This window comes from Mya arenaria, chromosome 9, assembly GCF_026914265.1.
Source record: "Mya arenaria isolate MELC-2E11 chromosome 9, ASM2691426v1".
Classification (NCBI taxonomy): domain Eukaryota; kingdom Metazoa; phylum Mollusca; class Bivalvia; order Myida; family Myidae; genus Mya; species Mya arenaria.
Genome location: NC_069130.1, coordinates 6,694,814 through 6,720,701, shown reverse-complemented (window position 1 = coordinate 6,720,701; position 25,888 = coordinate 6,694,814). Strand labels below are relative to the sequence as shown.

General features: G+C 34.3%; 1 protein-coding gene across 2 annotated transcripts; it reads left to right on the top strand.

Annotated features, from left to right (window-relative positions):
- LOC128246518 (uncharacterized) lies at window positions 1-24,344 on the top strand. Of its 2 annotated transcripts, none has more exons than XM_052964747.1 (10): window positions 1-224; window positions 3,438-3,610; window positions 4,820-4,976; window positions 6,140-6,228; window positions 8,885-9,056; window positions 9,863-9,910; window positions 11,880-11,972; window positions 14,200-14,286; window positions 14,588-14,680; window positions 20,298-24,344. In XM_052964747.1, exons 1-10 carry the CDS (start codon window positions 191-193, stop codon window positions 20,459-20,461), a joined length of 1,110 nt encoding a protein of 369 aa, XP_052820707.1. In that variant the 5' UTR covers window positions 1-190; the 3' UTR covers window positions 20,462-24,344. The 2 variants fall into 2 exon arrangements, with proteins under 2 accessions (XP_052820707.1, XP_052820706.1); XM_052964746.1 differs by having other exon boundaries at window positions 3-224; window positions 9,860-9,910.
- The last annotated feature ends 1,544 nt before the right edge of the window (window positions 24,345-25,888 follow it).

The window sequence follows — 25,888 nt, the reverse complement described above, 5'->3', positions numbered from 1 at the left end:
AAAGGAAGTTAAAAGGGAGCAAAAAAAATCGTGCTAGAAGGCTTTTTCCAAACATTTTTATGTGAAAATCATACATAAGTAATGCCAATTTAGTCTCTTGCAGTTAAATGTTATTAATATTAATTTTGCATTGTTTTGTTCAATCAATTACGTAACAGAATTCACCACATTGATTTGTAAACAAAAGTTCATGAAAATGGGGAACGAAGTTACTTATTTTATCGGTAAGTTTTCAATGCGCTTTATGCATTTTTGATACGCTTTGTGCACGTCTTAAACTCACTTTTTTAATATATTTGCTGACAATTGTTATTTATTTCAGATTTCTAATGTTCGTCTTAGAATTACAGTACGTAAATGAGTCACTTATTTTGAAACACTACGCTTTTTGAAACACACACTATGCTTGTTCCTTTTGGTATCCAGGTCTTACCCAGTCACTTAAAAATAAACTCCAGACTACCCAAAATAAGATGATCAGGTTTGTTTTAAAGATGGATAACATGTCTCATGTTGGTCAAGAGCAATTTCTAAGTTTAGGTTGGCTACCCGTGTCAAAAAGGGTAGAGCAAATTATGCTTTGTCATGTCCATAAGATAAAGAATGGCCTTGCCCCTGAGTATCTTGGTGAACATTTTAAACCGCTAAGTGATGTGCACGGTTGCTGTACAAGGTCTAATAAGGTAGCTCAGCCAGTGTCTGATCATTTTGCGGATAGTTTTACCTTTGTTAACACTGGTCGTTTCTCCAAGCCTAAGGTTGGCAGTTTTGGGGCAAAGACATTCACAAATAATGGCATAAATTTGTGGAATAGTCTTCCTCAAAATATAAGGAATATTTCAAAACCTAACCATTTCAAGTCTGCCATCAAACAGTACCTATTGCAGTCTTAAAGATCATTTTAAATTTTTATATTTAGCTATCATAATAATTTCATTTTTATTAGCATGTAGGGTTCTTATTCATACGTATTTCTTTATATCTTATCATATCTCATTGTGATATTAATAGAATAAATTTTTATTTTTAGCTATCATAATAATTTCATTTTTATTAGCATGTAGGGTTCTTATTCACACGTATTTCCTATATCTTATCATATCTCATTGTGATATTAATATTGATTTACAGTATTGCCATTTTGAATGGCATTTTTTTATTCCATACATTATGATCTCAAGTCTTCTGTTACAATACATAGGCCATGAATGCAGTGTAATAGGCTATGAATGCAGAGTAATAATGTTAATGAGTTCTGTGATATAATTTATGCAATTAATTATCTGTGATATAAGATTATAACTTGTCTAGATTTATTATCCTTGTACTTAACAATTTTGCTAAACTACATGACTATTCCATGGTTACTGCCACCAATTTTTCAAGGACCACAATGGAAATAAGTGAAAATCATTTTTCTCTTTTTTGTGTCATCCTTGGTATTGTGTGTGCATTTCATGGTTTCTATTGTCTATGCATTGATAATGATATGCTATAATTTGTCTGCATTATGACGTGCCATGTAATGTTCATGTCTTTTTACCGAATAAACCTACTACTATAACACTACTGAACTATACACATGTATTTCAGTAGGAAGACATGATTTAAATGTCAATTGTAATCACAGCCCCCCTAGGACCTGGGAATAGCGGGGACTTTGACTTTCGGTCCAGCCAAGCCCGAGCAAAGTCCCCTTCCTGCAGGGACAAACTGCTCGTGAACCCCTAGTCCAAATAATTGTACGTTGACAGATTTTTTTTAGATTTTTGATATGGCAAATCCTTCACGTACAAATTGTTTAGTATCAAAAGTGGGTAGTTGTTCCGATCAGGATTCTGGGTTAAAGCATATAGCGTCTATAAAATATCATAAAAACAAGAAATATTACCAGATAATGTTATTTTATATTAGTTCCGTACACAAAAAATAAATATCCAACTTATAATTATGAGTTTGACGGCTTTTCTTCATTTCATTCTGTCAAAACATAACGATTATATACATGAAGGGCACCTGCAAGGCTTCAGGGCACAGTTTTAAATCGCTCGGAACATTTCGGCCATGGCATAATTGTATAACGAGGTCTTTCTCGAGGCCGAGTTCTTACGATTGTAACGAGTTGTTCCCCTTCGCATAATTGTTGTCAGTGTCAGTCACCTTTCGTTTTATTGGAAAGGTAAACAACTTGTTTTAATGCATGAAATGCTTGTTTAGTGCAAAATAGAATCCCGTATAACACACCTATTATTTTAGACTAGTGAACCCCCTGCCTAATGCCTCCGCACCCAAGGGACTCTTGGTAAAGCCCATTCCCCGCTATATTTGGCATGAAGACAAAACCACCGCATTCACCCGGCACTGCGGGGCCACCTGGAAGGTAAAATCACGGCCCATTTCCCCTGCTATCCCCGGTATACCCCCTGACCTGGGGGGGGGGGCCGTGGTTACAATTGACTGGTGCATTAATGTGACTAGACAAATTAGTTTTCCCCGTAAATCAGTTATCCTGACAATGCATCTGAAAACACTGATTTTATCATTATTTTACTCTTTGCTATCGAAATTGCAGAAAAAAATAGTTAAAGCATAAAAAAGAATTTTGGTTTTAGTGGGGTTCGAACTCAAGCCAGTAAAGTCTAGAAAAAAATGCAAAACAGCTGGCTAGTCCACACGGCCACTGGGACTTTAACAAAAGTGCAGGATATGTTGACCTGTTTACGATACATTGATAACATCACATGATATATGTCAATCAACGTTATAAACACTAATGAAAAAAGTGGTCTTCAAAGACGATATTTGTGCAAATATAAACATTTGCAGATTTATTTGCTGAATGGTTCCAGCTTTTGGTATTTTTGTTTTAACACTCCGTCAGTGCATAATTATCTCCCTTATACCATTGAGCATAATATAAAGAAAACACTAGTTGCTTCCCCTGTTTTATATTTTGCCATGCCTGTTTACTAAAAAATGTTGTTACAGTTATTAAAAGGTTAAACTGCGACTATTTGCCTCGTGTTGTTCCTTACTGGCGCTCCTTATGATTTGCCATACTTTATTTCGTAAAAAATGTGCATTTTTACAAACCATGAGCAAGTCACTTTAAAGGTTACATTACTCGCGCATTCTTTTGTAAAATGCAGTTTTTTCATAGGTGTCTGCCAGACTATGTACTTACAAATGTGGCTGGTTCTTACCTATGCACAACCTCAGTCTTTAGGCACATACAGACAGTCCCTCTTAGTTTAATCCTGCCAGCAGTTAAATATAAATTAAGTAAACCTTGGTTAAAAATAGCCAGTGCTTGGCTCAAATCAACAACTGCCAGAAGACTAGAAACATTGTCCAATGAAGGCGTAGAAGATTTTAAAGGTAAACTTTGTCTTAAAATGACAACAAATTTATATATATTTTTCTTTTATACTTTCCAGGACTGGTCCTTTATCTACAAATCTCTTTCACAAATGCTGAAGCAGAATGCAAGTTTTGGAATGAGCTGGCTCATAACATTTCCGAAGGGCAAGATTCAATGGGTGGTTTGGTGAACCTTGCGTGTAACAGCTCTTGTACGTCCATCGACTGTTCAGGACGAGTCAACGCCTCGGTCAGTTATATATCCAATTTTAAGCCTTACATGTAATCTAGTTATCAAATCATTAGCTGTAGGCAAGTTTGTTTTATTCAATTTTCACTTCTTCTGATTTAAAAACTACAACTGAAGAATGTTGATATATATATTCAGAAAGCGGGCAATGTATAGTTTTAGGCAGGTTTGGAAAAAGGCCAGGGGCTGCAGAAAAAAGACTGGTTGCCAAAGGAGAAAAGGGCACATTGTATCAAACTTACGAAGAACTTGAACATTATTTAATGTTAGGAATTGTGTTTAATTCGAGTAATGAGGTTTCAACAGCCAAATATGTATTTTTTATGTATTTATAATCATAGTATTAGTTTTAATCAAAGCAAAAGAAATATTTGATTATCTTACACATTTAAAACTATGAAGGCAGAAGGGGGCCTATACTCGTCTCCATGAGCACAGAAGATTGTGACCAAAATGGACAAGGTGCACCACCCTTCCATAACTCTTAAGCTGAAACCCTGCAATGTATTTGCTCATTGATCAACATACATATAAATATTGGCTTATTGTTAAAGTTAACAAATGTTGTTAACAGCATCGTTGTTAACTTTCAATGGTGAAAAATATAATGTGCTCATAGCGTTTGTGTTTTGGCCCCAGGTAAAAAATCCCCCTTATTATTTTTTTTAAGCATTGACCCGCTTTACATTAAGCAAATGTAGCAATAAAGTGCCATTGATGACTATCAAAGGCCTGATGAACATGTTAATGGGTTTGTTGAATAAACAGTTTTAAAACAAGATGAACATGTTAGTATCTTCCCATTTTTGCCAAAACAATGCTATTTTTCCCCTATCAAATCGTCCTGCCACCATTTTTTTTAAAGTGGAAAAAAACACTGGCTCGTAATTTTAAATGAAACAAGCACAGCTTAAACAGCTGTTACAAAATTAATAAGAAGTGCTGCAGGTCACTGAGTCCATGAAACTAGTTGTTAATACCTCAAAGACAAGACTGCACTCTCGCGCAACATCTTGCAAATGAGAGTGACTTAGTATAAATTATCATAACTTCTTCGCAATAATTGTAAAATATATAATGTTTAAAAACTAAGACCTCAAAGTTGAGTTGTTAGCTTTAACAAACTTTAGTACAAGTGTTTGGTGATTCAGTGCAATCATCAGGTTCATGAATGTGATCATTATAGTAAAAACGCCCGTCCTTTTCCAGCACTTTGGCATGTCATATATGGACTTTACATTTTGTATGGGCCTGCGTCTTGACAACTGCGTGAGCCCTATCAGTCTCAGCTACTATATGAATCTTCCTGGGGTAAACTACTCCAGGGAAGGGACTGTCAACCACAACGATGAATATCAAGTGCCAAGTAAGAAAGTTTTCTCGATTAAGATTGGAATTTAGGAATCATAAATAACATCTCAACAGACATTATCCAAGGCATCATTATATTCTTACACATTCAAGATGGCAAAATTCTTGGAAATTGTGCAGAATTCTGAATTGCTAGAAGTTCCTTCTGAAATTTTCATTCCCAGTTGTAAAGTAATCAAATTACCATAATAAATCCAGCACCCTAACATTGTCATAGTCGTAGTTGTAGCCAATATCTTTTCAGCATGGGTTTGATTGCAAAAGCTTGAGAACAATTGTGTGTTAAGTTGTTGGTTCCTGTGAGAGACAAGTATGTTTTCCCCCACATTCAGTAGAAGATCATATCCTCAAGCGTAACAAGCGTAACATCATGCTATAGAGCAAAGTCATTTAAACTTTCCTGCTCTGGTGTCATATGACATCAGTGATTGAAATTAACACAAGCCCACAAGCCCTGCACTGGTAAGCCCACAAGCCCTGCACTGGTAAGCCCACAAGCCCTGCACTGGTAAGCCCACAAGCCCTGCAATGGTAAGCCCACAAGCCCTGCAATGGTAAGCCCACAAGCCCTGCACTGGTAAGCCCACAAGCCCTGCACTGGTAAAATGCCTTTGGGCTTGCTCAATTTCTGAATTTCATAAAGCAGGGCTTATTAAAAAAATTGATGCCAAGCAATAGTATAAGAATACAGGCTTGTTCATCCAAAAGTCTTAATTTCAATGAGTGATATGACCTGTAAAATATTTAGTGACATTTAACCTTAGAGTATTTATTTATTCGTCAGATCTATCAAAGGGGTTACTCTTACAATGATCTAGCATAACATTACTTTGCATTACTGAGTTCAGTTTTACCGTGACAGAAAATCTTGAAGTTACATTATTATATATATGTAAATTTATTTATGCTATTATACAACAGCATAAAGTAGAACAATTCAGTGTAGTGAAAAGTAATGAGTAAAAGATGCAAAAAAAACTGTGGCCGATATGCAGATAGCACTCCAATCTTTGAAATAGCTACCAGAATTCTAACCTGAAATGCGTCTAGATGATGTTATTGATGTAAGTTTCTGAAAATATTCAAGAAATGCTCAATACTAGATAAGATTAGATAAAACCTGAAATGAAGTAATATTAATATGTACATGTACTCCAGTGCCAAGTTCTGTGACCCGGTTGGGGAGGGCAACGGCGGTTATAGACGTGCAGATGGTCCAGGTGAATGCCACTCATCTCAGATTTGGGGTAAGATTGAAAGTTCTATTATTAATATTGCATGGATTTTTGTCTTAAAGCAGCACTCTCACAGAGATTGAAAGTTTTGACAACTTTTTTATTTTTTGTCATCAATTCAACATTTTTTTCATATCTTGATGAAACTTGGTCAGAATATTTGTCTGCATAAATTATTGCTTATTTTTTATATCGGTCATCCCGGTTCAAATTCTAGGTCACTAGGTCAAATCTTATGAAAATCTTTCTACATCATAAATTCAACAATTTTGTCAAATTTTTATAAAATTTGGTCAGAATATTTGTCTGCATAATATCTTGAAAGTTATTTAATATGGGTCATCCCCAGTCAAAATCTAGGTCACAAAGTCAAATCTTAGGAGAAAGAATTCCAAGGTCGTAAAAATTCATTAATTTTTGTCAAATCTTTATGAAACTTGGTCAGAATATTTGTCTACACTTTGCCTTAAACATTTGTGAATATGGGTCACCTCACATCAAAAACTAGGTCAAATCTTACGAAATATTTTCCTGATGTTATAAAAAAAAATGAAATCTTAGATGATAAAATGTGTCATCTAGGGTCAAAAACTAGGTCTCTGGGACAGATCTTATTGGAAAAGCTGATGTATTTATAAAATGTTCATTTTCCTCACACAAATGGAATAGTTTCTGTTGATCAGGTTATTTGTTTGAAGGATATCTATGATAAGTATGAATACGGGACTTTTTGGTTAAAAATACTAGGTCACTAGCTCAAATCCTAGGTTTGCAAAATTGCATCGTCAAATAAAAAATCTGGCTTTAATGCAGCGTTGCTGCATTGGCGTTTTTTTTTTGCTTAGAATCTTGCCCAAAGGGATTAATCAAAATATTCTATAATAAAATGCGATTTTAACAGGTGTTACCAAAAAACATAATTTTTAACAATATTTTATGCTTCATGGTGAAATAAGTTGAGACTAAGATTGATATTTGAGGTAAACCCCATTTATCTTATATTGTGGGGTAAGCATGCAAGTTCTATTTCAAAAATAATATTGCCATTTAGAGAATTTCATGTAACAAACTCTTTTTGGAATAACTTTTCTTCATGCAATGTACAACAAATCTTTTTTATGACTATTTATATGTGAGCATGGCAGGGCCTCTCTGCAGGGCTCTCGCGAGGGGGCGACTTGGGCGAAGTGGTCGCCTAAAATTCCCAGACTTCGCCCATTTGTATCATCAAAGCGACATTCACTTCGCCGAAAATTTTAGCACATTGTAAATCTGTCAATCAGCGAGTATTTGGCCAATGTCCCATTAGTCAAAACATCACAATAATTAAGTCATTCGTACAAATTGGTAATCTCCTAATCCGATAATTGGGCCGTGTCATCCAATTACCAAAACATCGTCAGAAGGCGGAGCTATTGAAGGCTAACCAATAAGAATGTACATTGAGAAGACCCTGATCAAATGATATAAGTTCGTTAAAAAGAGATAGAAAAGGCGACATAATTATGAAAAATCGAGTCAAGCATTAATGAAGTTAAAAAGTAATTAATATATATGTATTGAACAAACAATGCAAGACATTTAAACATTGTTGCTTTTGAAGCAGACGGTCATATAGCCATCTCGGCAAGTAGGCTAAGAAAATCAATAACATGACGTATCACCAAATATTTGATTGGTTTTAGTGAAATGTCCATGATAAAAATTGATTTGTAAACACAAAAAAATATTTTTTTTGCTTTATGTAATGTTTACTTACAGTGATTTTCTCCTGTCACAGTTACGATGTAAAAAAAAATCGGCGAGATCGCCATTTTGTCAAAACAATTTTCCGATTTAATTTTTCAACCTCCCATTATGTATTGGTAATTTTTTTTATCAAGGACACTGATTTAAATGTCTTTTTTTTTTAAATGTCAGTATATTTAAAATTATTTAGCAAGAGACAAGTAAATAACAGCATAGCTGAATGTGACATTCGTAGCCTATCCCGAATGTACCAAAACAACATTCGTTCCCCTACTATATTGACAGTTCATTTATAAGGTCATTTTGATAATTTCGAAACCTTAGCTGTCTTTTTTTGTTTGTTTCATTTTAGATGCTTTTTTGAGATAAACTATGTGACATTGACGAATACACTTTTGCTGAGCCAAAAATGATACATTATGTAATGAACATTTTATATAGTTATAGCAATCAATTTTAATGTGAATATAAACTTAGGTGAGTGGTATGGCATAGTTTTTGTATCAGGTGTTACGAAAAGTATCACTTCTCCCTAAAGTCTCCCCACTTCTCCCTAAATTGGCTGAAGGGAGAAGTCACTTCTCCCAAAATTTCCAGCCTAGTGAGAGCCCTGCTCTGTGTAATTATGTTTTCAAATTAACATTCATGTTTCTGGTTATAAGATCGTGTGTTGTGAGAGGTCTTTATTATCAAAAATGGAATCTATTTCCAAAGTATCTTTTTATATGACAGTAAGATATGCAATTGATTTATGAGGTATTTTCTGTCACATAACAAGATAGTTAATGTAATTACCCCTTTTTCCTTCACAGAACCCATTGTCACTGACCATGTGACATTTTATAATTACAAAAGGTATAGCTCATAAATCACACTAGAATTTAATGCTCACGGAATAAAGGGATTCATTACCTCACAGATCGAGGGAACCATAAAGGTGAGCGTGGCCGAAGGACTGCCTTATTTCCCATTTAGGCAAGAGACAGTGATTCCCCCAACCCTCATTGATGTTCCGCCCTGCGGCAGCTCGAACCAATCGTTGATTCCATATCGAGAAAAGGGAAAATGCACTTTTGTTCCACCAAAGAAAAGTAAGAATCTTAAGATGTTTTTGAGTTTATATAATTACATTTTTCAGAGATATGAAATATCTAAAAGTATTAATCTACAAATAAAATGTATAAGATCAATATTAAAGATCAAAATCAAACCTCTTACACGTGTAACATATATTTCTTTTAAGACAGGAGCTTGTGTCTTTTATAAATCGTAACTGATGTTTTCGTTTGTAATGTGTGAGTTTGTTAAAGACTTTCTCTTCATTGAATGCTATAAAATATACAAATATGGTTAATAAGAAACATTTTATCTTAACAAATAATTCAAGATATGAAGGGTTACACACTTTAAATTAAGTGTCTGTTTATTAACATATTAAAAATAAATTTATGTGTTAATATGTTTCTAACAGCATTTCAATGATAAATGGAAGATCAGTGGTCATTCAATACAAAATTTATTAAGTAAGTTCTCTGAAATTGGTAAATAAAAGCCTTGACAAGTTTTTATTAATTTTAGGAAATGAGTTTAATATTTTTTTTATTTATTGACCACAAATGTGATAAAAAACAACAACAAAATTATCTGATATCTTATTAATATTATGAATACTGATATGATGATTTAAAGCAGGAAATACATAAAACATCTCTATTATAATGTGCACCATTTACAAACCTAGACATTTTTACCATTACATCAAAACTTATACAACTAGACTAGTCTATGATATATCAAAAACATATGATGATTTTATTAAACGATGGCTGTGTCGTTTATGATGTATTTTAAATTATTAAATGAGTATTATATTATTATTTTGTACATTGTATAGCAGGTACAACCAAGGCACCAGTTCCAACCACCCCTCCTGTGATCAAGTCAGGTATGGAAATAGTCAATTCTTATAACATATATTAATGCTACTGTCTGCTATTCAGTATTTTGGGATGCTTATTTACCAGTTTTCAAATCTTACCGTACTACATAATCATATTATCACAAGAAATAGCTTCAGACACCAACATGTATGGCACTATGCAATTGAATTAACAATGTCTGTGGCTTTGTTGTGATTGCTTCTATTTCAAGAAAAATATTTGCATGTAACAGGAAATGAATTTAAGTCGCTATGTTTTCAATATTTTTCTTGAATCAAGAATTTACAATAGATTGTTGATTGGATAGACTGGAACATAATGACACAAAACATATTCATTTTGTTGAAAGAATTTCCCGTTTGAATGTAAACAGAATTTCAAAAAAAAAAATCTCTGATTAAAATTTCCTTCCTATTTATTTTCTCAAATCCTAATATACATCACCATGAAATGAAGAAAGGATGTATGTTTTATTCTTGCAAAATATTGTACCCCGAAAATAAGTGAAAAATATATAGTTGGCTAGTGATGTTTCGTCTAATAAAAAAATTATTGGTTGAGCCAGAAACTGCTGAGAATTGATTGTATTTGGTCATAATCGATCATCGATTCCACTGGCGAGTTGTTTTTATTCTTTCCATTTCATTGTTTGCGTCCGGATAATGTCTGACAATTTTCTATTCTGAGTTCATTTATACATTAAGAGGTGCTCAGTCATCTCCAAACATACACATAACATAAGCATAGTTAAGGATTTACGAGTTATTGTACAAGAATGAAACTACTATTAAGTTCTTGTTAAAAACCGATTGTACTTTCAATAACCGGTTACTTGAGTGGAACCAATTATCGATAGTCAAACTGGAACCGATTCCCAACACTATTGTTGGCCTTTTGTACCCATTTGTATTTGGACAGGAATTAAGAAAAGTAAGACAGCTTAACATTTGAAATAATCAGAATGGCCTTATAAATATACTGTTAAAAAAGCATTAAGTGCAGGGGGCGAATCTTAATTTGGTATGATCAAGATAGGGTACGAGTGTCACATTCAGCACTGCTGGCATATTATAGCTATTGACTACCTTCACATTTCGTTCATTCTCTGTTTAGGTATATCATTTTTCCCCATATATATATATATCAGCATGCTGATAGTTTTGGTGTAATATCATGATGTCTATTATAAGTTATAATTCAACAAAAAGTAAATGAAACTAAATACTGGAATGTGATTGGTCATTGGATCGCTTGTGAGGACTTATCCACGTTTATACAATTGGCTGCAGATGGCTACAGGGACGAATAAAAAAAATAGTAATTACTTAATTTAATGTAAGTATTGACGCTCCAGTTTACTTCAAAATCGAAGCCAGATGAGTCCTCAGAAGGGCTTTTAAAGAATAAGTGTTGCTTCTGCAGCAGGGGGCTTAAGCAGGGGTCTTTAGCCCCTTTGAGCCCATTGGGGGCCTAAGTGGCCAAACCCCTCGCCGAAATGTTTCCAGCCCTTTAGCCTTTTCAAAAGCATTCTTTTAGTGGACTTATCCAATCTCCAAAAATGCCTAGTTTCTATAAGCTTGGCTGTTAGGTTTTTTTTTAAGTAAAATCATGGTATTGTCAAAGTGTTGATGTCAACTACGGGGTTTGTCTTTGACCTGCAAAAAATTAAACATGGTCATAACTCAAAACGGTTCAAGGTATTTAAATAAAACTTGTACACATGTCACCAGAGACAATACACACATGGTTAGCAACCTATTGTGCAGTTATGCTCATTTTCGACTGAAAAACAACAAACAAGCATCAGCGTTTGTATTTTCAGCTTTTGCTTGACCTTTGGAATAAGCACATTTTTTGTTATATGTTGTCAATTTAGTGTCACCAAGTCTATCCTTACCTACCGATCAGGGTTGGCAGCTTTAAATAAAAATTATAAGGGTGCATTAACATGAAGATAATGTCTTTCTATTCCAGCTACCTACGGCAAGTCATGTGAGCTTGGACTGCTTTACAAATGCTCTGACAACGAAATGTGTTCTGGAATAGGCAACAGCAAGTCTAAAAATGGTTAGTAAGAGGATAAAACAATGTTTTAGTTTATTATATGCTTTTGGTTGGTTTATAGAGGTTTATCAGTGAAATAGGATGGATATTTCATTGTTTTAAACAGTGAAATAACTTTTTAATATTTTTCACTATTTTTGAAATCTTAGCCCATTCTCACTTCCAAATCAAACATCAGTGTGCACAGGGCTAAGGACAAAGATTGCATACATTTTGGTGCACTTTTCTGATAAACAACAATAATTGTTATATCCTTTTCACACGTATAATTAAAAGTTTTATTCACTTCAGTGTAAGATTGTAATGCTTCACCCCGTGTTCACCAAAAGTAAATATTTGACTCTTATCAATGCCACTCTTAAAATACAGCTTTTGGTGCTCACTTGTTGAAGAATATTAAAGTCTTACACTGAAAGAAATAATTCTCTTCTTTATTATACTAAGTGAATTCTTCTAGGATTAGATGTTTGAGATAAGGGATTCTGGTTTTCATTAATGGATTATCACTTATAGTAAATGTAACATTTTAATTGACTATGAATTTTTGAGTTTTATTTATTTTTTCACAAATTTCAAATGGTTAACCATTAGTTTTTGTCAATTATTAGTTTTTATTATACCTAATAGCTTAAAATCTCTATGTAATACATGGTGAACTACAGTGGGCAACAATTTGAACTGTTACTTTTCACTGTTACCCTCTGACATCATTAATATTTGATATACAAGGGTAACTGCTATGGTTTGATACCAATACGGGGGTAACTGCTATGGTTTGATACCAATACGGGGGTAACTGCTATGGCTTGATACCAATATGGGGGTAACTGCTATGGCTTGATACCAATACGGGGGTAACTGCTATGGTTTGATACCAATAGGGGGGTAACTGCTATGGCTTGATACCAATAGGGGGGTAACTGCTATGGTTTGATACCAATACAGGGGTAACTGCTGTGGCTTGATACCAATACGGGGGTAACTGCTATGGCTTGATACCAATACGGGGGTAACTGCTATGGCTTGATACCAATACGGGGGTAACTGCTATGGCTTGATACCAATAGGGGGGTAACTGCTATGGCTTGATACCAATACGGGGTTAACTGCTATGGTTTGATACCAATACGGGGGTAACTGCTATGGTTTGATTCCAATACAGGGGTAACTGCTATGGCTTGATACCAATACGGGGTTAACTGCTATGGCTTGATACCAATACGGGGGTAACTGCTATGGTTTGATACCAATACGGGGGTAACTGCTATGGTTTGATACCAATACGGGGTTAACTGCTATGGTTTGATACCAATACGGGGGTAACTGCTATGGTTTGATACCAATACGGGGGTAACTGCTATGGTTTGATAACAATACGCGGTTAACTGCTATGGTTTGATACCAATACGGGGGTAACTGCTATGGTTTGATACCAATACGGGGTTAACTGCTATGGTTTGATACCAATACGGGGGTAACTGCTATGGTTTGATACCAATACGGGGGTAACTGCTATGGTTTGATACCAATACGGGGTTAACTGCTATGGTTTGATACCAATACAGGGGTAACTGCTATGGTTTGATACCAATACGGGGGTAACTGCTATGGCTTGATACCAATACGGGGGTAACTGCTATGGTTTGATACCAATACAGGGGTAACTGCTATGGTTTGATACCAATACGGGGGTAACTGCTATGGCTTGATACCAATACGGGGGTAACTGCTATGGTTTGATACCAATACGGGGTTAACTGCTATGGTTTGATACCAATACGGGGTTAACTGCTATGGTTTGATACCAATACGGGGGTAACTGCTATGGTTTGATAACAATACGGGGGTAACTGCTATGGTTTGATACCAATACGGGGGTAACTGCTATGGTTTGATAACAATACGCGGTTAACTGCTATGGTTTGATACCAATACGGGGGTAACTGCTATGGTTTGATACCAATACGGGGGTAACTGCTATGGCTTGATACCAATACGGGGGTAACTGCTATGGTTTGATACCAATAGGGGGGTAACTGCTATGGCTTGATACCAATACGGGGGTAACTGCTATGGCTTGATACCAATACGGGGGTAACTGCTATTGCTTGATACCAATACGGGGGTAACTGCTATGGCTTGATACCAATACGAGTCAGTGTGTATGACGGAGACATTTCCATACATCAATTATGTGTGCATGTCTTATTTCAAAATTTTCTCTCCCTAGGTCAGTGTGTGTGTGACGCAGAATCATTTCTGAATCCTAGGTCCGGCTACTGTGAGAAGAAAACTTCCATAATTGTGTCAACGCTAGGTTTGACTTACACTGTTTTTTTTTAGTTTTCTTAAACTGCTATTTTGTCTTTATACTTAATACTGTATTGATGAAACTGCTAAAAATCATTTTACATATAACACTATGTAGTAATAAGTGTGAATGTCCATTTTCCGCATTAACTTTTTCGACACGCTTCAGTTTCTTTTTCATTAAGCCGTTTTAATTCACGAATAATACAATCAATTTAGATTTTTCAAAATAACTAAGTGTTAATTGAACCAATTGGATTTGACAATTATTTCATATGATAACTTAATGTATGTTTACCTTGTTTCAGCGCCAAAGATAATCACATCTGCCGTACCAGGCGTTACCATGGAGAACAAGTCAAAGGACAAACCTGAAGTAAAGAGTGCTGGTGGGATCAGCAGTGAGTCTATAGTTAGCTTATACCTTTTACAATTAGGCCAATACTTAGTTTCCGATTTCATTGTCTGGTAGGTTGGGATTTTTTGAAAATAATTTTGTTCAGCTGTGTCTTTATGTTACTTTGACACTTGGAATGGTAGCTATCTTGTCTCAGTTGGTGTTAAGTATACGCTCTATAAAGCAAATTAATTTGGGCTTCTTGCTGAAATTACCAATTTTGTTTTTTAACCCAAACCAATAAAAAATTGAAAGCTGCAAAAATTTAGAATTGGTCAGATCAGCAGCTAGTCTAAGGCTTCCTAGAACTTTTCTTACTAGGCTTAAACGACAAGCAATTAGTTTCATAATTTCTATAGGGTTAAGCTGAATATTATTATTTTTCATTTTTACACTTAAAGCCCAAGTCATTTTGTTGCGTTCCATGTTCCATGTCTACTAGACGTTATGATAAACAATACTGAATACATTCGGGCTTCTTGTATTCCCAAGAATCTAATCAAAACAAAAAAACATAAGGATCAATAATATAAAAGTTGCAAAAAATTAGGGCTGTTCAGGAAACTCGAAACCCACCAACTTTGTTTCTTATGCCCTTCTGTAAAACAAACTTTTGCATCTTAACTTCGATTACTGGCTCTTGTTTTTTTTTAAACCCTCATAGAAGTTTTCTGCAACAAATTGAATTAAACTTTGCTAAAGTAACCAAAGTATATGTTACCGGCATCTTTAGGCTGGTTTGTGCGTTTAAATGATATGATTAGTTAATATAATATTTAATCTGGCCTTGATGAAATCTTTTATTTGTTTGAAACAGGGTAAATCTGGCTCAAATTTTAAAGAATATACGATATTCTTTTATTTCAAACAATTGCAAACAAATTCATTTCGCATATCCAATGTTTATATGAGTGGGTCACTCTTCAGCTGTATTGCATGTTTTGATGGGAATATTTTACCAACATATGACTTCCATGCCATCTACTTTGCATAATCTGGCAGCAAAAAGCAATTTTAATAACATCCCACTAACAATACATTCTATTGAAAAAACACCATATTCAAAATGAAAGTCTGCTCATCAAATTTCACATCAAATTATTTGTTTGATATCGGAGAGATTATGTATATTCTAAAATTACAATACAGAAACTTTTTTTTTTTTTAAATAAAAAGATCATTTTAAACCATTTGTTATTCGTGAAAATATATCAGTTCTAATTTTTATGAAACAAATTTATGAAGATTTCTAAGAACAGTACAGACATTATTTTTTGCCTTCCTGTAATTTTCCAAGAAAGTTCATTGTTTGTCTGAAATATGCCTATTGATTCCCATTGTTTTCATTTCTCGGAAATGCCTTTCATAAATTTCGCAAAAGCTTCATATTTTTCTTAAAATCAGAAAAATAAAACAGGAAATTAAAATGACTGTTTTGTTATGATGACGACTGTTATTTGTCAAATTCCTTGTGTTGTAGTCAACAGCAGTCTGATGACGAATGATGTAATATATCACAGTAATAATGTCATTGTTGTTTAATATAGACCAGGATTAGAAGTAGTTGATGGTATTCACATGATACTTTATTAAAATTGATACTTTTGTTGCATTTAAATGACATGAAATACCCATGGGGGCAAATTTACCCCATCTCTAGGCATGGAGCAATGATATGTTGCATTTAAATGACATGAACTACCCATGGGGGCAAATTTACCCCATCTCTGGGTATTGGGCAACGCTACTTATGTTGCATTTAAATGACATGAAATACCCATTGGGGCAAATTTACCCCATTTTTGGCGTGGGGCAACACTACTTATGTTGCATTTAAATGACATGAAATACCCATGGGGGCAAATTTACCCCATCTCTAGGTGTGGGGCAACGCTACTTATGTTGCATTTAAATGACATGAACTACCCATGAAGGCAAATTTACCCCATCTCTGGGCGTGGGGCAACACTACTTATGTTGCATTTAAATGACATGAATTACCCATGGGGGCAAATTTACCCCATCTCTAAGCATGGGGCAAAACTACTTATGTTGCATTTAAATGACATGAACTACCCATGGGGGCAAATTGACTTCATCTCTAAGGGTGGGGCAACGCTACTTATGTTGCATTTAAATGACATGAAATCGGCTGTATTAAAAAGCAGCTTGAGACCTGTTTGGCTTTTTTTTCTGCATGCACTATACTGTATTACAGCTGGTTGTGAACAGATGATGTTTGTTTTTATGCCCCCGAGATTGGACAGATTTTAAAATAACTTGCCACAAGTGTACCACATACCGAGAGGACATGTCGCGTGCAAGACCCGTGTCCCTACCTCAAAGGTCAAGGTCACACTTAGTGTTTATTCACAATGGAGTGCTGCATATAAAGACATAGAGTATAGGTTGTCGTGTCCGGGCTGTAACTTTCTCTTGTATAGACAGATTTTAAAATAACTTGCCACATGTGTTCCACATACCAAGACGACGTGTCACCTGCAAGACCCGTGTCCCTTCCTCAAAGTTCAAGGTCACACTTAGTGTTTATTTACAATGGAGTGCTGCATATAAGGACATAGAGTATAGGTTGTCGTGTCCGGGCTGTAACTTTCCCTTGTATGGACAGATTTTAAAATAACTTGCCAAATGTGTTCCACATACCAATACGACGTGTTGCGTGCAAAACCCGTGTCCCTACCTCAAAGGTCAAGGTCACACTTAGTGTTTATTCACAATGGAGTGCTGCATATAAGGACATAGAGTATAGGTTGTCGTGTCCGGGCTGTAACTTTCTCTTGTATGGAAAGATTTTAAAATAACTTGCCACATGTGTTCCACATACCAAGACGACGTGTTGCGTGCAAGACCCGTGTCCTTTCCACAAAGGTCAAGGTCACACTTAGTGTTTATTTACAATGGAGTGCTGCATATAAGGACATAGAGTATAGGTTGTCGTGTCCGGGCTGTAACTTTCCCTTGTATGGACAGATTTTAAAATAACTTGCCACATGTGTTCCACATACCAAGACGACGTGTCCCGTGCAAGACCCATGTCCCTGCCTCAAAGGTCAAGGTCACACTTAGTGTTTATTCACAATGGAGTGCTGCATATAAGGACATAGAGTATAGGTTGTCGTGTCAGGGCTGTTACTTTCCCTTGTATGGACAGATTTTAAAATCACTTGCTACATGTGTTCCACATACGAAGATGACGTGTCGTGTGCAAGACCCATGTCCCTACCTCTAAGGTGAAAGATACACTAAGTGTTTATTCACAAGGGAATTCTGAATATAAGGACATAACAGTGTAGGTTGTCAAGTATGGGTGGTATTTTTTATGTTCAGAGGCAATTTAAAATAACTTGCCATATGCATTTGACACATAAAGGCAAGATCAACTTTTCATGTACTGACCTTGTTCGTAGGTCAATGTCACATTCGGGGGCATTCGTCACATACTGTGACAGCTCTTGTTCAAGTTAATGAATGCTTTTTGATTCATTAACAGAAACCACTTGCAAATTCTAGGGGGACCCCCCCCCCCCCCCCCCCCCCGACAACAATTTAAACCAAATAAATTCTGTTTCTGAGGGAGGGGCGCAAGTAAATAGTGTATGCCCCTCAGTTACACCCCCTCTAACGTCGGATCCTGGTCCGCCCCTGGAAACTGTGTTAACCAGTGTGAAAATATTAGGAATTTTCAGAAAAAAACACTTTGTTGGAAGGGGAAACAGCTTTAGAAGTCTTTTAACTGCACCAAGAAAAATCACTGATCCTAAATGTCTGGGGGAAATAATTATGTCTGGTAACTTTGACAATAAATGGAAATCATCAAAAGTTTATCTTTTAAAATGAGATATTTGTCTGGAAAATAAATGGCATTTTAATAGTTGAAATATCTTTAAATGTGCCATTATGGAAAGTATGTATCTATAAAGTCTGGTTAAGTGCAGAAATGAACTGACCAAGATTCATTGGTATTTGGTGACTTGATCACAGATGATATAAAGGCTTTTTACACATCAACAGAAACATTTAAATGGATTTATTGTGTCTTAAGTCTAATTTAATACTTAATTTATATTCACATTATTATTATAAAATCTAACCGTAGACATCTCGGTACTGTTGACTTTTTTGTATATTTAAAAGATGGTACATTTAGGTGCAGGCTATGACTGGTATTCAATATTCTTCTTAATTGGAACGATATAGCTAATCGGATTACTTGTTATTAATAACTGACCAATAGGGTGAATGAAGTTGATGATGTACGACCATAAAATTTACTTAAGTTGAATATTGAATACCAACATTAATTTTTATTTCCGTTTTACCAACCAACCTTGTTTTTGCACCCACCCAAATGTTTTACTGCCAGCAGACATTTTTTTTACAACTGTTATTTTTTTCTTCTTTATATTCATTTTGGGTAGTTTCTTGCATGGGATTAAACATATAAATGTCTATTAATCCAGATTAAATCATTACGGTTATTGGTGTGTAAATGATATTAGACAAAACTTTACTGAATAACAACAACAAAAATATCCCACCCTACAATGCACAGACACATTATATAATTTGGCTGTGAAATCAGAAATAAACAATATTTTGGTTACAGGCTTAGGTATTAACAGTTTGCTCTAATTAATCTGTTTGTGTTTTCAGTCTGAATTGTAGATGAACATTTAAACAGTTTGAGGTATTGTCATTATTAAATTGTTAATTTACTATAAGAACATTTTAGACACAGACACATGCACTTTCTCAAGTTAATGTCCTAAAGACTGGCCTAATTTAGTCCTTACTCAAATAAACACATTTTTCATATCCTGTGTATATTGTTGTTGGAAAGGAAATAGTATTGGTTCTTTTGTATATATTTTTTTATTTATTCTTTATATACATATATTATTTTATTTTTCTTATTTAATTAATTTATTAATTTTATTTTTTTTTTGGGGGGGGGGGGGAGGGGGGCTAAAAAAAGGGTTAATTTTGTTGTTTTCTCAGATTAACCTTTATTATAACTGTTTGTTAACCATCTCTTGTCTATTTCTTATGTGGACTATAAATTATGAAGGGGCATAAAGAAATTAATCTTTGATTATCAAATAGCAATTTATGACGATGTTATAAGTTACGATTGGCTAGTAGGTGACTGATATGGGGTATACGGGGCAAAAGAATCCACATCAGGTTAGAGCAAGGATGAACCTGAATATGGTTTCCTGCACTTGGAATATGGTCACCTACTTACCCTGTTATTATTGTGATGTATGGATCATGTTGACCTGTTAACATCAATCAAGATGCCAAAACTGTCTGGGAAACGTTTTATTAATTGATTTGGTACGATATTAAGACTATTAACACAATATGGAAAAATATGGGGTCAGGGCATGACCAGTGCTGAACCCATAGCATTGCATTTATGTTGGAGGCGTATGATGATATACTGCAATATGTTTTGCATGATGTTGCATTCTTACTTAGTTTGGTAATTGAAAAAGTAAATTGTATTCCTTTACCGAACTAGCCTTGAATTTTAACAATTTGATATTTAAAACAACTGATATATTCTTTTTTTCACCCATACTTGTTAAATGTTGCAGAAACAGGTGTCATCATTGCTGGTGTTGCTGGAACTCTGCTGCTGATCGTTGTTGCAGTCAGCGTCATCATCTTCATTGGGCGTCGTAAACGTAGGGCGAACTATCGAGATAGACACCAACTCCTAAGTGACGATGATGATGATGATCCCAATGTTGTTATATAAACTGGAACAGACAATTTGATTTTCTATGTGATATGAATATTTTGTTGTTGTATACATGTAAATGTGTATGTGTATGGCTAACAAACGGGCAGTCAGTTGGTGTCAATTTGTCAGTCCTACATGATAAACACAATGACATGGAAAATGTTATAACTTTTTATTTTGCATATGAGATTGAAAGATCAATCCCTGGCCATTTATGATCTGGGCTGTATTCAATGACCCCCTTAGATTTCACTTAATTACAAGATTAGAATCCAAAGAGTTTTGATTGGACTGTAAAAATAACTGGCCAATAAACTTGGATGGAAACACTGAGGTGTATCTGAGGACAATGATCAGTAGACTTCATATTCATTACACACTTGGTATTAATCCTGAGTGTTTTCATTGGCTAATTTGTTAATCTTATGGTCCAATCAAAACAGCCAAAATTCATTTAATAAGTTGAATCTAAGATGGTTATCAAATACGGCCTCTTTACTTTTTATTTACCGAATTACTTTCATCAAGAATGTGCAGTTTTTTTGCAATTGTTGTTTTGTTTGTTAATATTAATTTTGTTTATTAGGATAAGTGTACAAATACTCATTTAACATTTTTTTTTGACTGGAGCTTGTCTGTAAAGATTTAAAGTAAACTTCAAATATATAATGTGCAGGCTGCATTTACTTACTAGTTAGATTTTTGTTTAGTGTTAATAAGTTCCATATTTAGTGTACGCTGTTAGTTTTTATTTTGCTGATTTTGTTTTTGGGAAAATGATGTTATTGGAAAAAGGCAAAACAAACATAAGTTTGTGGCTCCTGTAAAATGCTGACAATTTTCAAGACTATTTAGGTGGCGGAAACAATTTATTTTGTAAAATAATTTTATTGTGCAAAAAGAGTGTATGTTGTTGTAATGTTTACATACACAAACATTCTGACCATAATGCTGCTAATGCTGCCAAAAAAGTAAAGGAATACAATTAAACTGTATCACCCTACACAAATTAAAGTGCCACATCGATAATATTTCTTATCATAATAAATAAAATCAAAATAAAATCAAAATACTATTTTTACCCAAAGAATGATTAATTTGGGAATTAAGAATAGTGGGGGTCAGGTTATCATAAACATACCATCTTTTAAGTTTGGCCAAACATACCTGGTACATGATTAAATAAAATACATATGCCCCGGTACATGATATTTTTCACTGTACCTGTATATTGAAATGCCTTTTGAGTGAAATCCATCTTTGCTTTCTATCATATTGTTATCATGTTTGGTTTTGGATGTTTTTTATATTCTTTTTCTTTGAACAAAGTTACTTTGTAGATACAAATAGTGTAAAGTTAACTTGAATTGCTCATTTTAGGCTTACAAGTGTAGCAAGTGTATGTCATCTGAGCAATAATGCAATATTACATATTTCATATATTCCATGCGTAATGTTCTTATTTGTTTTCAGAACCTAAGGACCTGAATTGACTTAGTTCAGGAATGACAAAGTTCAGGAGTGACCCTGAAATCAGGATGTAGAAGGTTTCAATTTCAGGCACTTGTAGGGGTTCTTTTGCTGGAAACTTGCATTACCTTGAAAGTTGAAACAATTCACTCTGGGAACAATTTAAAAAGGGCTCCAAGCCCCTAACTTGAATCAATCAAATTAAAACTAAATTTTTGTGATATTTGATCTTTGTATAAAATTTGTTTTGTCTTACTTGCCTATGTTTCACGTTCTATTCACATTTTATCTGTGTTGATGGCCAATTGGTCTGCATATTAGAATCAGGATCAGAGGATCGTGGGTTCAATCCACTTGTAGAGCTTTGTTAATGTTTACTACTGGTTATCACCAAGGAATGGTAAATGGTTCTTCATGTACATAACTGATTGAAAAACAACAACATTGTCACATTTAATGCAAGAACTCAATATCTGCTTATATCTCTATATGCATTTATATGAGTTATTGCACTAAGCAATGATTACTGTACATATTGTTTGTTGCTTAAAATCTCTGTGTATATATTCATGCCGTGATGTAAAACAAAATTTTGTTGTCCTTAACTTTACAAATCTTAGAAATCTCACTTTCTTTATGTGCTTGTTGTTATGGTATAAAAAAAATTCTCATTTTCACTGATTGCAGATCTGAGTGAAAACCAATGCTGGAAATTTGGGCTTTATACAATCATGTGTTATGATGTGTGTATTTTGTTTAGAACGATTAAATGTTTTGAGACCAGTATAAATTGGTCTAAAGATAATAAATCCCTTAATTGTAAGTTTAAAAATAACTGTTACCATGGCCATATGTTAACTCACAAACTGTTAAAAATATTAACATGAACCTTTGTACAAATGTTACCACGGTGCTCTTGTTTCTTTTGTTTTCCCCTATTGTTTGCATGCAATTGTCATGTGTGTTTGAATTAAACTAATATATTAATTCGCTCATTATTTCAGCTGAATCTCAACTTGTATACACTCTTCATCAGTCATAATTATAATTTTGTTAATATTTGTCATGTTAAAATATGTTTTTGTGTCATATGTCCAACTATTTAATATGTATCTAATACCAATGACTTGCTGCTGAGATCTACTCTGGACTCGGCATTGTTACGTATGTTTTCCTTGAACTTACCTTTACTTTAGAATTGCATAATTATTATTAAGGCTACAATTAAATAATACTTTTTGATGTGGTGGTTAGGTAGGTAGCTTGATTTTTTAACTTCCTGACCCCTTAATGCTGTTAAGATTTTAAGCTTTATACAGGCACATGTATGCTTTATTTAAGAACGCTTTATTTATAATGTATTGACACAAGTTTAAAAATGATTTGTAACATTATTATCAACATATCATTTTTATAATCAAATCATATTACTATCCAAGTTGACTCATGATTTTATTTTTTATTTTATTTTACATTAATATTTCTAGTTAAGTACTTTTTTCAAGCTGATGTGAGGCCAAAGTGAGCAAATAGTTTGTTTAATTGTACACATCTGACATTACTGGTTGTGGGTAGTTAATTTTTTGTTGCTGTTTTTTTCATTCTTTTTAAATCCCTTAAATCCTTGATAAAAATTGACCAGGAAACCGTTTTGGTCACAGGTATGGGTGTAAGTCTGTTTATTTATTGAGTCCTAAGTACAAGAATTAGAAAGTTTCTTCCTGTTCAAAAGGAATTCTGTATTTTTTTTAATTTTGAAATTTTCACTCCTGTTTTGTATTTTTTTTTAAATTTTGAAATTGTCACTTCTGTTTTGTTTGAATGATTTGTATGTTGCTGAAACCAAACTGTTTTCTTCATTTTATGTATGTGTTCCACTTATCACTTTTGCACCTTTATTCTGTGTTGTTCCGAATGTTGGAAATATTTCTCAACATACTTTTACCTCCACTGTTTTTGAAAGGGATTGTGATAGCCATGGTGAAGTCAGCCTCTGAGTGTAAAAACTGTAACCTTGGCAACAGCTAGCACCAAAATCGCGAATAAAAATCACATGAAACTTTGTATATATGCTGCAGAACACATGCACAAGTTTAAGAAAAGCCATAACTTTGGCCAGCTATAACTTTGGCCTTAATGATTGTTGAGTTAGGTCCCTTTTGCATGAAAAACTCCAACAGATAAGCGGTGGCATTCGCTGGAGGTGTTCTTCTAGCCACAATAATGCGCGTTTTGGGAACTTTTTTAACATTTAGATATTCATTTTGTTCCCTAAACGTAGAGTCGCCAAATTAAAAAGCGTCAAAGACTCGCAAGCGGCTGTTTATATGGACTAGTGTTCTTGAATCTCCAACCTATCATGTTCTGTTACATACGTTTGCATGTTGTTAATGTTATACTTTATTTCAATAAACAGAAAACCAAATAAAACAGTGGGTACTTTTTTATTAACATGTAAATTAAATTATACTTTTCGTTATACCAACATGGCAAAGTTTTGGGGAATATCACAGTATAGGAATGAGCTTGTCGGTCGGTCTGTTGGTTTTGTGGACAATAACTCATGAAAGGGTTGACCAATTAAAATAATTTTTAGTACACATAAAGATAGTACCATAGGACAGTGCTCACATTTAACTTGTTTACAAACTCAATTTTCGACGAAATTATGGCCCTTTTGGAGTTTTCAAATTCGACTGCGGTTACAAACCACTATAATAAATTGTTTTGAAACAGTTATACCCTTTTTCAAATGTGCTAAACATGTTTCACATAATGAAATACAGGTCAAGTTTGACTTTCTTTATCAACTGTTTGACAGAATAACAGCTCCTTTTCAACCTAAAATTTGCAAAAATTTTGTGTCCGGTTGATAATTTAAAACAGGTTTAATTGATTTAGTTGCACACTATGAAATACAGGTCAAGTTTGGCATTGGTTACAATGCACTATTGTTTGATGAATTTATGGGCCCTTTTCCAGTTGGTTTTTTTTTCAATTCTTTTGTCTATTTCGCAAGTAGGGGTATTCATCACTCTTGTGTCAGCAATGGTTGTAGAATGGGCATGAGCTATTAAGAACAATTTAAAGACAGAGGGGAATTTTTACAGCAACTTTGAAATTATAGGCAGAAGGCTTAAGTACTGCATATTGAAATCAGGTATTTTTCAGATCATTCTTTTTTATGAAATGGCATGTTAAAAATGTAATGTGCCGGCGTTACAAAATTGAATGCAGGGTGTTATGCGGTTTAAAGTAGTGCGATTTTTAGTTCGACTATTCGAAGAATAAGGAGAGCTTTACTACTCCCCCTTGCGTCGGCTTCAGCGTCACACATTGGTTAAGGTATTGCATGCAATGACCTTTAAGTCGTTATATCAGCAAAACATCCTGTATTGCATTGAAACTATAGACGAATGTTCATAACTATCGAACCTATTTCATAAAAAGTAATCTACATCTTTCTTGCATATATTTAAAATGCAACTTATGGCCCTCGAGTAATCGAATTAGAAAGTCTGGTTTAGGTTTTGCATGTACCACCTTTAAGTCAATATCTCAGCAAATACATGATGTATAGCAATGGAACTTTAGACATGCGTTCCCAACAATCCACCCTTCTTGATAAATTAAGTTTGATAAGTTTTATCTTGCGTTTAATGCAAATTATTGCCCTTTATTATTCAACTCAGAAATACTGGGAAAGGTTTTGCGTTCAAGCAGTCATACGTAAATATCTCAGAAACAACTTAATATATGAATTAAAGTATTGCCCTTTATTATTCAACTCAGAAATACTGGTAAAGGTTTTGCGTGTTAGCAGACATGCGTTAATATCTCAGCAACAACTTAATGTATAAATAAAATTATTGCCCATTTGTAGTTCGACTTAGACATTCTGGTTAAGGTTTTGCATGTTAGCAGACACAAGTTAATATCTCAGCGACGGCTTGATTGCATTGAGACTTTATA

Bases quoted from the DNA above. Each gene is read 5' to 3' on its own strand.
- LOC128246518 (XM_052964746.1), top strand. From the start codon at position 191: ATGAAAATGGGGAACGAAGTTACTTATTTTATCG. The intron at 225-3,437 runs GTAAGTTTTCAA...TATACTTTCCAG, and splicing joins CGAAGTTACTTATTTTATCG to GACTGGTCCTTTATCTACAA. The intron at 14,287-14,587 runs GTTTGACTTACA...ACCTTGTTTCAG, and splicing joins CATAATTGTGTCAACGCTAG to CGCCAAAGATAATCACATCT.